General features: G+C 41.0%; 1 protein-coding gene across 2 annotated transcripts in view; it reads left to right on the top strand.

The window, feature by feature from the left end:
- LOC132381106 (tyrosine-protein phosphatase non-receptor type 22-like) overlaps positions 1–17,231 on the top strand; it is a 116,008-nt gene that overhangs the window by 91,416 nt on the left and 7,361 nt on the right. For both annotated transcript variants that reach the window (XM_059950334.1, XM_059950333.1), the window contains exons 14-19: positions 2,477–2,548; positions 3,281–3,393; positions 5,994–6,021; positions 7,109–7,147; positions 7,512–7,606; positions 14,951–14,981. In XM_059950334.1, coding sequence (XP_059806317.1) covers positions 2,477–2,548; positions 3,281–3,393; positions 5,994–6,021; positions 7,109–7,147; positions 7,512–7,606; positions 14,951–14,981 — 378 coding nt within the window. The remainder of the gene's footprint in view (positions 1–2,476; positions 2,549–3,280; positions 3,394–5,993; positions 6,022–7,108; positions 7,148–7,511; positions 7,607–14,950; positions 14,982–17,231) is intronic.

The raw sequence follows: 17,231 nt of genomic DNA, 5'->3' as shown, positions 1-17,231 counted from the left end.
AAATAGGGTTGAAAGAGTACAGAGAAAATTTACAAGGATGTTGTTGGGACTGGAAGATCTGAATTGTAAGAAAATATTGAATAGGACTTTGTTCCTGAAATGTCGAAGATGAGGGATGATTTGATAGAGATCTACAAAATTATGAGGGGTATAGACGGGGTAAATGCAGGCAGGCTCTTTCCACTGAGCTTGGGTGTGACTACAACTAGAGGTCATGAATTAAGTATGAAAGGCGAAAAATTTAAGTGGAACATGAGAGGGTCGTGAGACTGTGGAATGAGCTGCCAGAGTAAGTGGTGCATGCAAGCTCAAGTTCAATGTTAAAGGGAAGTTTGGATAGGTACATGGATTGGAGGGTTATGGAGGACTATCGTCTGGCTGCAGGTCAATGAGACTCGGCAATTTAAATCATTCAGCACAGATCAGACCAAAGGACCTGTTTCTATGCTATAGTTTTCTTTGACTCAGTTGAGTTAATGGACAGCTATACTATCAGAGGAGCTGGTTTATGATTTCTTCTGCCCTCTGTTAGGTTTAAATCAAAACATAACATTATTCGGTGTAAATATTTTCTAGTCAGTATTTATTCCACAACCATGAACACAAGAAAATCAGCTGTCATGGAATGGTGGAACAGATTTAATGGGCCAAATGGTCTAATTCTGCTCCAATATCTTATGATCATGAGGTCTAAAATACAAGCAGAAGTAAATCTCCTCACCCCTCTAAACTGTCATGTCTTTCCATCCAGCTTGGCTGATCTACCCCAGGGCTCAATTTCTCTTCTGTGACAGTTCCACATGGACCACAAAGAAAGAGAGTAATTTTATTTTCCATATGTACACCAAAACATCAATAAGTACAGTGAAATGTGTCATTATTTGTCAACGATCAGGTCCGAGGATGGTGTTGGGGCAACCCCCAGGTGTCACCACACTACCAGCACTAATATAACATGCCCAAAACTCATTAACCTTAACCCAAACCGTACGGCTTGGGAATATGGGAGAAAACCGGAGCAACAGGAAGAAAACCATGCAGGCACCGGGCAAATGGACAGCAGCAGGAATCAAACTCTGGTGACTGCTGGTACCGTACAACAATTGTGCTAACTGCTGTACTACCATGCCCCCCCCCAATCTTTCAGAAACCTCTCTACCTCTTTAAATACCTCCAGTGCTCCATATGCTGTACTCAGGGGTAGAGATTTCTGAAGATTCACCATCTCAAGCCAGAAGAACTTTCTATGCAACTTGGCATTGTGTCACTGGCCCCTTACCTTGTAATTATTTACCATTGTTTGGGACTCTCCCACTGGTAGAAATAACAAGTTAAAGAGATGATCCAATCATAACCACATTACTTTATGTGGGAGTTTATTATACCCAAATTGGCTGCTACATTGTTTTACCACAGTGAGTTCACCCCACAATACTTAATTGAAATCCTTTTTCTTACAATCTCTGTATCACTGATTCATGCACACAGCAGAATATACATTCTGCCTAAACTTACCTCAGTGCCCAACTGCAGTGACAGTGACAATGTGTTTGTGTGTGTGATGGGACTTGTTTGAACCGTGTTTCAAGATTCTTCTTTACTTTACTTTATTGTCACCAAGCAATTGATACTAGAGTGTACAATCATCACAGCGATATTTGATTCTGTGTTTCGCACTCCCTTAAGTACAAATCGAAGTAAATATAATAAAAATTTAAATTATAAATCATAATTAGAAAATAGAAAAGGGAAAGTAAGGTAGTACAAGTCTGGTCTGGATATTTGGAAGGTATGGCCCAGATCCGGGTCAGGATCCGTTCAGCAGTCTTATCTCAGTTGGAAAGAAGCTGTTCCCAAACCTGGCCGTACAAATCTTCAAGCTCCTGAACCTTGTCCCGGAGGGAAGAGGGACAAAAAGTGTTTTGGCTGGTGGGTCGTGTCCTTGATTATCCTGGCAGCACTGCTCCAAGAGCGTGCAGTGTGAAGTGAGTCCAAGGATGAAAGATTGGTTTGTGTGATGTGCTGGGCTATGTTCATGATCTTCTGCAGCTTCTTCCGGTCTTGGACAGGACAACTTCCATACCAGGCTGTGATGCACCCTAGAAGAATGCTTTCTATGGTGCATCTATAAAAATTAGTGAGGGTTTTAGGGGACAGGCCAAGTTTCTTCAGCTTTCTCAGGAAGTAAAGGCGCTGGTGGGCCTTCTTGGCAGTGGACTCTGCTTGGTTTGACCAAGTCAGGTCATTTGTGATATTCACTATATTGCCTCTCCAAAGTAGGAAAGTTCAATACTATAACTCCTCTAAGGAGCAGGGTTACCTATCCTGGTGCACAGCTTGCAACAGTCTACAACCTTCCTTAGTAAGATGTTAGTACAGACTTATTTAATCTGTGCAGTTTATAGAGACTTCAAGTTATTTTTGAGGATGTGCTTGGGTAACAAAATAAATTCACTGCTTTGTTTCTATTTCATAGATTCTGATGAAGAAACTCCCCCTCCTCTGCCAGAGAGAACTCCGGAATCCTACATTTTGCCAGAAACTCCTGGTAAGTGCATAGAACAATGTACATAGAAAAGTACAGCACAGTACAGGCTCTTCAGTCCATGATGTTGTGCCAAACTTTTAACCTACTCCAAGATCAATCTAAAATTTCCCTTCCACATAGTCCTCCATTTTTTCTTCTCTCCTATCTGAGTTTCGTAAATCTCCCTATATATCTGCTCCTACCACCACTCCTGGCAGTGCTAACACTCTGTATAAATAAAACTATCTCTGACATCCACCCTATAATTTCCTCCAGTCACCTTAAAATTATGTCCTCTTGTACTAGCCATTTCCACCCTTCGTCAACTGTCTTTTCTAATGGTGATTGTAAGGGGATCCCAAGGGTCATGTTAAGTAGCTCTGACTTGTTCCTCTCAACTAGAGTATTACTGGCCTGTATGGAGAATTCAGCTAATAGGAATTGTGATCTCTCCTGATAATCCAGGTCACAACTCTGAATGGGAAGAACTGTTCAGAATTTCTGAGCCTTACAAAACCAAATTGTGAACCAGTTAAGTTCAGAAATAATTGGACTTCTCATCTAACTGAGAAAGTACCCAGAACTTACCCTATCCAGGAACAATAACTTCAGAAAATGTTGTCTTCTCCCACCACATCAGAAACCTACAATAAACACATACCTCCATCAAGCGATCCTCTTCAATCCAATGTTGGTGTTCTACACGCAGGATACAAATTGAATCAGTTCACATATTATTCTCCTCTGATGTAGAGCCAGCGCCCGTTCCTCCGGCCTCTTTGAAAGTTGGGACATCTTTAGAGTGGAGTGGCCACACCCAGGCAGACCACTTCACGGAATCCACTAATGTGAAGACGCGGAGTAAGGTATCAGACTAGTGGATTTATGAGGGGATATCTGGGCCTTTTTTCATTGTTATATTGGAATGGCTGTGTCTTATACCTGTTATTTTTTTTTTTGCAAGTGCAAGGGAGAATCTGACTAATTTAGTAGTGGACATCTGATAACCTGATTGAGCAATTCATTCAATTTGAAATTCATCCCATATTTCAGAAGTCTTCTGTGGTCACTTAAAACAGAAGTTGTACCTTTTTTATATGTACATAAGGGGGCTGATTTTTTTTTCTGGAATTCACTGAGAAGTGTGCTTCCAATGAACAGAGCAAGAACCAAACCTATTTGTTACTTGGATAATGTCATCACTGTCCAGCTCAAATCTTACAGTCAGATGATCGGCTGACCTGTGAGAGATCGTTTGCTGTAAGGGAGAACAGAGCTATGTTTGATGGGACAGTGAAGACAGTTTTTCTGTGCCTATCTCTAGATTTCCCAATATGGGAACAGAAGCTATGATGGGAAATAAAGGAGGCTTTGCTATATATCTAGCATGGGTTTGAAAGGGCTTTGTAAAGAAAATCTTGTTTTGTATTTAAACATTTGGTTTGTACTTCCACTGGGATTGATCCATATTCAACTTCCCATTCTGAAGAGCAAATTGAGTTGAGAGGAAAAATCTTACTTTATCGCTACCTCTACCTCCAGCTGTTTCTAATCACCTTGTTTGACTCGGTCTGTTAAGTACTCAAGCCTCAATATGGAAACTGCATAGCTTCCACCACACTTCCCCTCCCACTGAAATCTAACCATGGCCTTCATTCCAGAATGTGGCCTCTCCTCTCTTGTCCACCCTAATTTTTTTTCCAATTACATAACTCCCAGCAAAACACTATCCTAACTGGTTGCAGCATGCCCACGTATGGGAAACCAATGCCCAGGAATGGAAAAGTCTACAGAAAGTGATGGATACAGCTCAATAACTCCATCACAGGCAAAGCCCTCTCTCCATGGGGCACATTTACAAGGAGCGCTAACTTCTCACTAGAATCATCAGGCAGGAAGTACTGGAGCCTAAGACCAATACGACCAGGTTCAGGATCAGCTATTAGCCTACAACCAGCAGGCTCCTGAACCAGTGTGGATAACTTCACTCACCACAATTCTGAACTGATTCTATAATCTACAGACTTATTTTCAGCGACTCTGCAACTCATATTCTCGGTATTTTTTTTATTTGCACAGTTTGTCATAGAACATATTGTTTGCTTTTCAGTTTGTGTTTATATGTAAATAAGACATGGGAGCAGAATTATGCCATTTGGCCCATCAGGGCTGATTTATTAGCCCTCTTAATTCCATTCTCCTGCCTTCTCATTACCTTTGATACACTAATAAAGAACTCTGCTTTAAATGTACCCAATGACTTGGCCTCCTGAGTCACAGATTTACTGCCCTCTGGCTAAAGAAATTTCTCCTCATCTCTGTTTCAAATGGATGTCTCTCTATTCTGAGGCTGTGCCCTCTGGTCCTGGATCTCCCGACTATAAGAAACATCCTCTCTACATCCACTTGATCGAGCCCTTTCAACATTTGATAGGTTTCAATGAGATTCCCCCCCCACCCCATTCCTCTCAACTCCAGTGAATACTGGCCCAGAACCATCCAAAGCTCCTCATGGGTTAACCCTTTCTTTCCCAAAATCATTCTTGTGAACAACTTCTGGCCCCTCTCCAGTGGCAGCACACCTTAGATAAAGGGCCCAAGTATCGCTTTCAATACTTCGTGTGGTCTGGCCAGTGCATTATAAAGCCTCAGCATTACATCCTTGCTTTCATACTCTTGTCCTCTTGACATGAATGCTGACGCTGAATTTGCCGCCTTCACCACCAACTCAACCTAGTTTATATATAGTTTTTCGTAAATTCTATTATATTTCTTTATTTTTCCTGTAAATGTCTACAAGAAAATGAATCTCAAGGTAGTATATGGTACATATACATACTTTGATAATAAATTTTACTTTAACTTTGACTGAAGCCATTTCTCTTTCATCATCAATTTCCTTGAAATTTCCAAATCTGCATGCCCTTGGAATCTCTGCATTGAAGGTCACTGGATTTTGTTTTGAGTTCCTTCATTATTTCAGACCTTTGCATCCCTGAAACCCCCTGCCCCTCTATCTGCCTTTTCATCAGTCTGCCTGGCAAGCTCTTCGAGCTCCAAAGAGAACATCTGTGCACGGGAATCTGGTGTTGGGCACACAAATGATGAGGTATGGCCAAAGAGTAACCGGTGCAATTTGGAACGTTTGGCATGGGAGTTGGTTCACTGATGCTGCTAGTGAATTTGGAAGACTTTTGTGGAAACAGTATCCTTCCAGAAGCTATTAGTAGTTCAGGTCTTAGAAGCATATAAATGGACAGGGATTGATGCTTTGTGCCAGGTCTGAGGTCCACATCAATAAGTTTCCTTCTTGACTGATTGAAGACTGTGCTAATATATTGAAAATTATTCTTTTCTCATCACTATCTGGTTCTGTCTGTGAGAAGCTATCTCTGCTCTTTCTGTCAGAACTTAATTAACTACAAACTGTGTAAGCAAAAACTGATCTACTGTTTTATTGTTACAGAGTTTGAAATTGAGGGGCTTTAGGAAGGGTGAGTTGACATGGACCTTATATTTCTACATTATTTTTGAGTGAAAGATAATTAATTTATTCGGCACTCTCCGCTGCTGTCTGTGAGGTGTTTGTGTTCTCCCTATAACTGCATCAGTTTCCTCCAGATGCTCTGGTTTCCTTCCACATTTCAGACGTATGTGTTTGTAGAGTAATTGGGCACTATGGGCTTGTGGCCAAAAGAGCCTGCTAAAGCGCTGTATCTCTAAACAAATACAATAATTAGAAAACTTCATCCTCTTCATCTTGTTCGCACGCTCTATGAAAAGGGTTCATGTGACCGTATTAAAGTTATTTATCATTCTTCTAACTTTATTATGTATGTACCTCAGTGCTTAATTTTATTTGTAACTGTTAGCCTGGACAGCAAAATTTTATAATATTACCCATGGCTAGAACAGCTATTAACTGCACTAGTAAATGTAGTAACTAGTAACTATGCCTATAATTCTAGTAACTACTTGGCTATGTCTGTACTTCTAATATACTGTATATTAAATCTGCAGATTAATTTTTTAAAAAATCAACCATGATATTAACAAAGTTGATTGCTCTTATTGACTTTGCATGCAACTTGAGTGAATTTTAATTGAGTTGGGAGTTTATGAATCTTTTAATATCAATGGTCAATACAGGCCATTAGTTTTAACATTTGTGTAAATTGAGGAAGGAAAGTGTGATGGCATCTACTGGAAGATCAATTAATGATTCAGAAAAAGAGATTAGCTTCATCTGTCACATGTAAGTACAGTGAAACATGTCAACAACCAACACAGTCCCGCAAGTGTTACCGTGTCTCCAGTGCGACGTAGCCCACCCATGATTTACTAACCTTTACCAATCCATACATGTTTGTAATGTGGGAGGAACCTGATGTACCTGGAGGAAACCCTTGTGTTCACTGGGAGAACGTACAGGCAGTGGCTGGAAATGAACTCCAATCGCTGATGATGTAAAGCATTATGCTAACTGCTGCACTACTGTACCACCTAATAATACGAAGGCATTGCATTACTTATGTTGGCTTCTATTTACCTATTTACTCATAGACCTGTCCTTTCTTACAGATAGGAAGGCTGAATCGTTAGTACTTCCAAGTTCATTAAGTGAGTATAATTAATTCTTGCAATGTCTGTTTTAACCCACCTCCTTACTTGTACGTGCGTGTCGGCATTAAACTAAAGGTCCAATAAGTTTGCAACACTGCTAGTGAATCACCCAATGTGTATCCCAGTGCCTCTCCCTCTCCCACATCCTGCTGCTTTCTGGGAATTCCATCTGTAATCCTTTTAACTTTTTGCAACATTTTCTGTGGTAAATCCCTCTGAGCCTTGCGATGAGTCTTCCCACTGATTACTGTATATGTTACCAATCTACTTCTGACCCCTGGTGAAGCCTTTACTATCTCCAGGGATTTTTAACTGTGCCTTTCTGCACCTTATTTCTTAAGTGTGTCTTATCTGTGCACAGATTTGTCACAGTGTGCCTCCAACTCAGCTCCACCTCCTGAGATGTCCTGTCCCAGATCATCACCTGATGCGAATAAGCTCTTCACGAGGAGCAAGGTAAAGAAGAGTTCCTTGATTATCCTCACTGAACATAAGGCATTCCTCAATGTTTCCTGTTTTTGAACTGGTTATATCTTATGTCAAATTAAACTTTTTACTTTGTATTTTTACTGTGGCTTTGCATTAAGGAAAAATAGTTGATGCCCATTTAGGGAAGTGTTCTGGGGAATTGTTTTTAAGTAGCACAGTGAGAAAGCAGAAATAACTGTCACTGAATTTGGCTTAATTGGTCAATGCTCATTGTTGACTCTAAACGGACAATGTTCTTTGACCCCATTCCTGTCAGCAGCTCCCAATGCCACATTTTTCTGTTCTTTGCCTCATGTTCTGACCTAACTTCCCTTTAATCACATCCATAAACTCATCTATCTCATCTGCTCAATGTGGTAGACAGTTTCAGTTTTGTTGACCCAGACTGGAACATCATCAGGGCAGTTCACAATTCTAAATTAAAATTATTTGTTGAAACATCAGTGGAATGAATTGTTAACGAATTGTTGCAATCACTGAGAAATTCCTTCACTTCCCCTTTATCAGTGTGGCATCTACAACACCAACACGATCTATACACGGTATATCTATGATGCTTTGTCCACAATGGCCGCACCACCAAGGTTCAGTCAGGAAGTGTAGAAATGCTAGTAGAGTTGTAATCAAGAAAATGAATTTGAATCACACTACAATCACAAGATTCTGCAGATGCTGGAAATCCAGAGCAACACACACAAAATGCTGGAAGGACTCAGCAAATCAGACAGCACCTAAGGAGGGGAACAAGCTGTCATCTGTTCATGCTGAGACCCTTCATTATCTCTGATGAAGGACTGATTGATTGATATATTTATTTATTGACACGCAGCACGAAGTAGGCCTTCCAGCCGCTCTGCCCAGCATCCCCCAATTTAATCCTAACCTAATCATGAGACAAGTTACAGTAACCAATTAACCTACCAACCAGTACATCTTTTGGAATGTGGGAGGCAACCGGAGCACCCTAGGAAACCTAATCGATCACGGGGAAGACATACCAACTCCTTAAAGGCAGTGGCGGGAATCGAACCCAGGTCGCTGGTACTGTAAAGTATTGTGCTACCCTGCCACCCAGAAGTAGTCTCAGCCCAAAACATCGACTTTTTGTTCCCTTCAGCAGATGCGGCCTTACTTGCTGAGTTCCTCTAGCGTTTTGTGTGTGTTTAGTCCCACTTTACAGGTTTAAAATACCCAAAAATAAAACGGCCACTAAATCTGCCTTTAGAGAAAGTAATGTCCTGCTCTTGCCCAAACTGGTCTTTGATCTGACTCCAGTTTCATATCTACATTGATAATTCTTAACAATTAATTAGTTTCAGTATATTCTCTGGTACTTACCATCAAATTTAGTCTGACTCATCAACAGAGTGATGGAGATGTCACTGTTAGTGTTATTAACCACTAATCATGTTCATCAACCATCTCCTTGCTACAGCCCCAATTTGAGTTTTGCCAAGTCCATTGGTTTCAGACCTCAGCACAGCCTTGGCATAAACAGTTCCGGAGGAAAGGTGACATTGTCCATTTTGGCATCAAGCCAGCATTTGGCTGAGAATGACAATGAAAGGCCCTGCTAACTCTGAAGTTAATGGGCTTCGAGGAGCAACCAAGCCAATCCTTGCAGCCACACACCACATAAAGAAACATGGTTGTAGATACGGAAGGTCAACCTTTCAAACCTCAGGATATCGACACCAGAGTATCTGCCTCATCAATAATCTCTCTTCCAATGCAAAGGGATTTTTAAGGGTGCTTAGTTTTATTTACAGCTCCTTAGAGAATGAGACAACTAAAAATCCATGCAGAAAGCCTTTGCATGTATGGGCAGATCAATGGAAGGTAATAATAAATGAGAAAATCTTCAGATGCTAAAGCAACACACACAAAATGCTGGAGGAACTCGACAGGTCAGGCAACATCTATGAAAAAGAGAAAACAGTCGACTTTTTGGGCCGAGACCCTTCTTCAGGACAGAGGAAAGGGTGGAGGTGCCCGAATTTTGTTCTCTGGAAGGAGGAGTTGATATTCATACCATCGGTTCAGGGGTACCTAGACACTAGGTGTGGCTCCACCACCCTGAGGGTAGCCTCCTCTTGGCCTCATGCAGAAGGTAACAGTTGTCAAAGTAGAAGTCAAGTTTATCATCACAAGCACATGTGCACTGGTGCTATGAAAAACTTAACAGGTATATAACATTACTGACACAACATTCACAAAGAAAAAATATAAATTAATCATGAATTATACAAGAAGGAACAAAATTAGAAAAATAAAAAATGTCCAGAGTACTGCAAAGTGGTCACAGTGCTATACTGAGGTGGTAATAAGGGTTGTGTAAGTTGGTTCCAGAACTGAATGGTTGAAGGGAAGTAGCTCTTCTTGTGGTCACTGGGACCTCCTGCCAATTGTATTCGCGAGAAGATGGCGTAGCCTGGATGGTGGACATCTTGATGGTAGATGTTGCTTTCCCGAGGCAGTATCTTGTGTGTGGAGAGATTTGCCTATGATGTATTGGGCTAAGTCCACTCCTCTCTGTGGTTTCTTCCATTCCTGCACACTACACAAGCACAAAGTATAGCTCCATGCTCTACTGCGGAGCCAGGTTGTCACTGAATACAAATTTGATTAGACACGTAAATAATGTGCCTAAAAGAGCAGGTTACAGGTTTCCTATCTAGCAGTGAATGGCTCTGTCTTGTTGTCCCAAAGTCCTTCTGCCATTTACAAGGCATGAGTCAGGACTCTCTGCTTGTGTGGATTGGTTGAACACTTAACAAGCTACTCGGCCCCGATACATTGGAGTTTTTGTATTCCGCAGTGTTGAGAAGAATGAGAGGATCTAACTGAAATTCTCACAGGGTTAAACAGATTGGATGCAAAGAGGTTATTTCACCTGACTGTGATGTCCAGAATGAGAGTCACAGTCACAGATTTCGGAATGTGATGAGACATTTCTTCACTGGGGTGGGGTGAGGTGGTGGCTGTGGAATTTGCTACCACAGAGGGCAGAGGGCATCTCAAAATCTCAGAAAACAGTATGAGGATAGAATGGGTGTTTGGCATGGAAAACGATGATCCAATCCTGTTAATATTGAATGGCAGAGGAGTCTTGAAAGGCAGAGGAGTCTTGAAAGGCTTTGTGTTGTTCACTTGATTTAATAACTATCTCTGATATTTGTACAACTAAACATGAACATGTTCAGAGAGAATGAAAAAACATTATGATTTTTCTCCCTAGGCTTTTGCTCCAACTGCATCTTGGAGATAAATCAATTCATGGAGTCTCCAAGTCAGTCTTGGAAAGTCAGCTGAGGAATTGGTAGCAACCTTTCAATTAAGCAGTTTAAAAAAAAACACAAGCGAGTGGCATAACACAGAACAGAGTCACAGAAAAGAAGGACACAATTATAAACTAGATTCTTTGAAATAAGCAGGATCTATCAAACCACATTGAAACTGGTTGTCAGGGTTTGAAACAATGGCGACTGCCAACATTTGGTTATGAAAGAAGCTGCACACTGCACTCCATTCTGAAGTCACTTCTGTTTGCTTCAGTGTATGTTAATTTGAAAAGCAAATGAAATAGACTTATTGCAGAAAGTAGCATTATATGACATAGTGAATCAGAATCAAAATCATGTACATTATCACTGACATTTGTCCTGAAACTTGTGGTTTTGTGGCAGCAGTACAGAGCAAGATATGAAAGATACACTATAAATTGCAATAAGGAATATATATAATTAAATTAAGTAAGTAGTGGTAAAAGAGAGCAAAAATAGTGAGGTGATGTTCATGGATTCATGAACCATTCAGAAATCTGATGATGGAGTGGAAGAAACTGTTTTTGAGTGTGTGCCTTCAGGTCCCTCAACCTCCCCTATGATATTAATGGCAGTGCAAGATGAATTTCACATGCAGAGAGTGTAACATGTTTGGGGAGGAAGAGGAGTATCTTTAGATCTAAGCTACTTAGAGATTTCCATCGCTGGGATTTTCCACATCTCATGTCTAGGTTTGTTGTCCTCAAACTGATAGAAATTGATTTCAGTGATTAGCTGCATCCAGCTAGCAGAATGCCAGAAATGAATCTAAATGTGTTTTGACATTTTCACCGGTAGTGGTTGCTGACAGATCAATTGGGTGACCTTTTTAACCACTCATTCTACCAGACCTATTGAAGGTACATAGAATAATGAAGTGTGGCAAGGTGACATGTTCCTGCACTGATTCTTTCTAAAGCTCTTTCGATTAGTCTCAGCCTCCTCTTTCAATCCTACAAACCTTTTCCACTTAGTGAAAGATACTGCTGGGATTGCTCCTATTATCAAAAAAGGCACTGAGCAGCAGTGTGATGGATGGAACATAATGTGGAAAAGTGAAGAGTTATCCACATAGGTTGAGAAAAAAAAAATTAAAAGATGGGGTATTTTTTTAAAAGAGGTGAAGCATTGAAAGGTGCTGGTGAAAAGAGATCTGGGTGTTCTTGTGCACACCCAACAAAGTTAACATGCAGGAAGACAAGTGGTCCATTGCTTGTGTGCAGTCCTGGTGACTAATTACAGGAAGGATGATGTGGAAGCTTTGGAAAAGATGCAGGTTTACCAGGATGTTGCCTGGATTAGATGGTATGAGCTGCACAAACTCGGGTTGCTTTCTGAGGAGCATCAGAGGCTGAGGAGAGACCTGATGGAGGTTTACAAAATTATGGGCAACATACACAGGGTAGACAGTCAGAATCTTTTCTGCCCAGGGCAGAGATATAGAGGATATGTCTCAAGGTAAGAAGGGGAAAATTTAAAAGGAGATGTGCAGGGCAAATATTTTATCACTGAGAGTGGTGGATGCCTGAGGTAGTGGTGGAAGTGTGTTTAGGAGGCTTTTAGATCAACACATGAGCATGCAAGGATGAAGGGATGTGGATCATGTGCAGGTGGAAGAGGCTCAGTTTGATTTGGCACAGCATTCACCACAGATCTTGTTGGCCGAAGGACCTGTTTCTGTGGTGCATTGTTCCATGTGCCTCTAATAGAACAAGATCAGAGCGCACATGTAGAGAACTCTTGCTCTAGCTGGAATATTATATGCCTGGTCTCTTTAGGTAAGGATATTTGTGAAGATGAATACAGTGGGGGTTCACCAGATTTATTTCTGGTGTAGTGTGTTTGAGAGTTGAAGCAGACTGAGCCTATATTCTGAGTGGAGAAAAATGAGAAATGATTTAAAGATATGTACAAAATTCTTGTGAAGCCAGACAAAGTTGATGCAGAGTCAATAATTCTCCTAGCAATGTTTCTCCTGGGGTATCAATAATCATACTCTGAAAATATGGGAAGACCCATAGAGGAGGAGTTTCTTTACCTTGAGGACAGTAAATCTTTGAATTCTCTAGTCAAGAGAATTGTGGAGACCAAACATATTCAAGACAGATCAATAGGATTTTAGATATTAATAGGATCAAGGAATGTGCAGTTATTACAGGAAAGTAGCACTGAGATAAAAGATCAGAGAGAATCTTAGTTGCAGGTGGAGCAGGCACAAGAGGCTAAACTGCCTATTTCTATTTCTAAACACGGGCTTTTTAGGTAGCTATTTCTAATATTATCATTACCCACAGTGAAAGTGCATAAATAGATATTTTTATAAATTCTCTTCCTTTCCTCCTTGCTTGTTCAACAACACATCTACCTGCATTAATTGTTGGCCCTTGGCAGCAGATAAGTTATATGCATCAATAATATTTTACTTTTCATTATATGATCAACAGTATACTCAGTGGCCACTTTATTAGATACAAGAGGTACCTAATAAAGTAGCCATTGAGCACATGCTCATGATCATCTGCTGCTGCTGTAGCCCATCCACTTTAAGGTTCGACATGTTGTGCATTCTGCACACCACTGTTGTAACGTGTGGTTATTTGAGTTACTGTCACCTTGAACCAGTCTGGCCATTCTCCACTGATTTCCCTCATTAACAAGGGAATTTTGCCCACATAACTGTTGGTCACTGGATTTATTTTTTGTTTGCCACACCATCCTCTACAAAATCTGGAGACAGTTGTGCATGGAAATCCCCGGAGATCATCAGTTTCTGAGATACTCAAACCACTGGCACCAACTATCATTCCATGGTCTAAGTTGCTTAGATCACATTTCTTCCCCATCCCGATGTATGTTCTGAACAACAACTGAACCTCTTGACCACGTCTCCATGCTTTTGTGCATTTAGTTGCTGCCACAAGATTGGTTGATTTGATATTTGTATTAACAAGCAGGTTAATACAGTATATTTTACTTATTGTATGAACTGCAGAACCTTATAATTACAGCAGGTGGCGCTAAGACACAAGGGCTAAGTTTCATTTCCGGGAGCTGTGAGAACAGTAGGTGATTCAGCCTTTGGACACCGTTCTGCTGCAGCTGCCCTTTCTCCACCTGCTTTGCTGTCTTTACAGAGCAAACACCTATCAGCCTCATTCTTGAATTTTGCAGTTGATTAGTTGGAGGGTGTTCCAGGTTTCTATCCTGCGTGAAATGTAGTCTCCGCCTGACCTGCTGAGTTCCTCCTGCATTGTGTGCATGTTGCTTTGGATTTCCAGCGTTTGCAGAATCTCTTGTCTTTGTGAAATTCTTCTTTCTGATTGATTTCACTCCTGAATAGCTGTAGGTTTCTTCTGGATCATTTTCCCACAGCACAGCCGGAGGGGAAAGCTTCTGTTTTTCTTTTTATTTGTATATAATTCACAATTTAACCACCTTGATAAGATCAGTCCTGCAAAACTGGAGGTCAGCCAAGTTATTTGGCACTCTGTTGTACCCAGCCCACTGTGAAACCATATATACTCTGTGTTATCCTCAATATTGCATCACTATTATAGCTCGAGGTGTCAGAGTTCAGAGTTCAATTCCAATGCTGTCTCTTAAGGAATTTGTACGTCTCTCCCAGTAAATGCATGGGTTTCCCAAGATGCTCCAGTTTCCTCCTACGTTCCAAAAATGTACCAGTTTGTAGGTAATTGGCCGTTGTAAATTATTCTGTGATTGGGCAGTGTGGCTCATTGGGCCAGAATGGCCTGTTCCACACTTTATCTCAAAATAATGTATTTCAAGCATGAGCCAGCTATTGGTTCTCGTTTCAGTGAAAGAAACCCCCAGCTATCATTGTTCCTTCAGTTCGCCGGGTTTGTTTCTAAATCTACTGCTGGCAGGGACAGAAATCAAAATGGTAAAAGAGTTGTAATAACTCAAAGCATTGCACCAGTCCTAGTTGTAATTCATTCTCTTTCTCTCTCTGTGTATTTACCTGCAGAGTATGAAAATTCTACGGAGTATGAAGAAAAGTGAGTAGATTTGTTTCTGCAGTAACATTAACATTTATAGATGTTATTACATGCAAATAATAAGGTCACATTGAATCAGGAAGGAAGAGCCCCATCAGCCTTTCTCCATCTAGTAGGTACGTCACCTTTTTCAAGGCAGTAATCATTTTGTCCCACTCCCTGCTGTTTACTGTTTTCCCCTCTTTTCAAATCCTTGCTAAAGAGTTGAAAGAAGATTGCAAGGACTGATGGGACTGTAGAAGTGTAGTACATTTGTGAAGAGGTTCTCTCTTCCAATTCATTACATGGAAGTTCAGCAACAGCACGGTCTATTCATGACCAACATCAGTCTTCCCACAGAAATGCCCATTTAGCATTTCCAGCACTTTGTGCTTTTATTTTAAACATTCTCTAAAGAGGCAAGCATTTGCAGTCCCATATTCATCAACAGTTGTGGTTCAGACTTCGTTCTCAGGACATTCCATTCAATTTCAAAAGGCATGGGTTCAAACTCTGCTGTATGACTTGTATTTAAGCTAGGCTGTCACTCCAAACATATTAGCTAGTAATGAATTATCATCAAGTTTGTTATGCAGCACAGAAACAGGCTTTTCAGCCCAACTTATCCATGCCAAACCATGTCAAACTAATCCCTGTATTTGATCCATATCCCTCTAAACTTTTCCCATCCAAGTACCCGTCGATAAACTGTTATAATTGTACCCACTTCCTCTGAAAGCTCAGTTCTATATATCCACCATCATCTGATTGAAAAAGTTGCCCCTCAGATCCCCTTTGTTATTCTCCCCTCACCTTAAACGACGTCCTCAGACTCCCCTACCCTGGGAAAGTGGGCGACAGGATGGAGGTACGTCTCTACCAAAGACCGTGTAAGGCATTCCTTCCCTCCTCTAGCCTGCAGGTCACCCTTGGGCAAGGTGTAGCACCTGCATAGCCCCCCTCCACCCCCAACCACAGTCACATGAAGACATAGCAGGTGGTGGATGCTCCTTTGAGCAGCTTGTGCACATCACAGGTTCACTGACGCCAGGCGGACTGTCTCTGAAGAGTACTGATAATGGCTGGGGTCACTGGTCTTGTAAAGACACTGCCCAGAAGGCAGCAATGGCAATCCACTTCTGTAGAAAATTTGCCAACAATCACGGAAAGACGACGATCACCTATGTCGTACGACACAGCACATTATGAACAAACCCTGGAATAAAGGCAATGTTCTGCCATAAGTATTAAATTGAAATCCTGCCGCCTTGTTGTAATAAGCAAAGATATCAGGATGCTGGTTGTAACACAGAACTGTCACCTGTACCCTGATCAATATTCCTTCCTCATCCTTTCATATAATAAACATGAACTGAACAGTATTTTAAATAGAAAATGCTTTCCGTTCCTAGTTTCAGTCTTTGAATTGATGGCAGTCTCATTCCTGAGTCAGAAAGTCATAGGATTAGAGCACTACACTCAAATTTAAGTTTGGTGGAGCTAGTGGAGTCATTCCTGAGATGAGTTGTCATACTCAAGAGATCTCCCCCGCCTCAATTAACAGTAAAAGAGCAGGGGATTTCTTCCGGTATCCTGGCTAATTGACATTGATGAAACAGAGCAGGGCTGGCACAATGACCCACAGCTCCGGCAACCCAGGATCCATCTGATCCTCCAGTGGAGTCACATGTTCTTTCTGTAAACACAAGGGTTTCCTCTGGGTGTCTTATTGTCCTCACGCATCCCACACAGCTGAATGACCACTGAAAGTTTCCCATAGTGTATGAAATGAGTGTTAGAATCCGAAAATGTGGCGAGAGTAAACCAGGATCAGTGTAAAAATGTCAGTGCAGACTCGAAGGGCCAAGGTGCCTGTTTCTGTGCTGTATCTCTCTGTGACTACACGAGTTATCAGATTGGCATTTGACTTTCTTTCTCGCTTTCCTTGCTCTGAGACTGCCTGGAAGCAAACAAATCTTAAGGTTGTATAATTTATACCTTCTCTGATCACAAATGCACTTTGAATCTTTGTATCAACTTCCTCTGCATTGAAATGTTGCTGTATTTCAATTACACTGGTGAATACAATGAAAACTAAAATTATTATAAAATATTGCTGCCGATCACATAGTGAAAAGCACTTTCCAAGTTGAAGCCTTCAAAATAAGAATCACTATTTATTGATTGAAGACTATTGCTTACCTGAGCATAAATATTTTCTGTATTTTAAACATAAGTTGCCAGCATTGAAGACCAGTGACTGTATGTAGG

The sequence above is a fragment of the Hypanus sabinus genome, chromosome 25, assembly GCF_030144855.1.
Source record: "Hypanus sabinus isolate sHypSab1 chromosome 25, sHypSab1.hap1, whole genome shotgun sequence".
In the NCBI taxonomy this organism is placed as follows: domain Eukaryota; kingdom Metazoa; phylum Chordata; class Chondrichthyes; order Myliobatiformes; family Dasyatidae; genus Hypanus; species Hypanus sabinus.
This window is presented reverse-complemented; position numbering and strand designations above follow the sequence as displayed.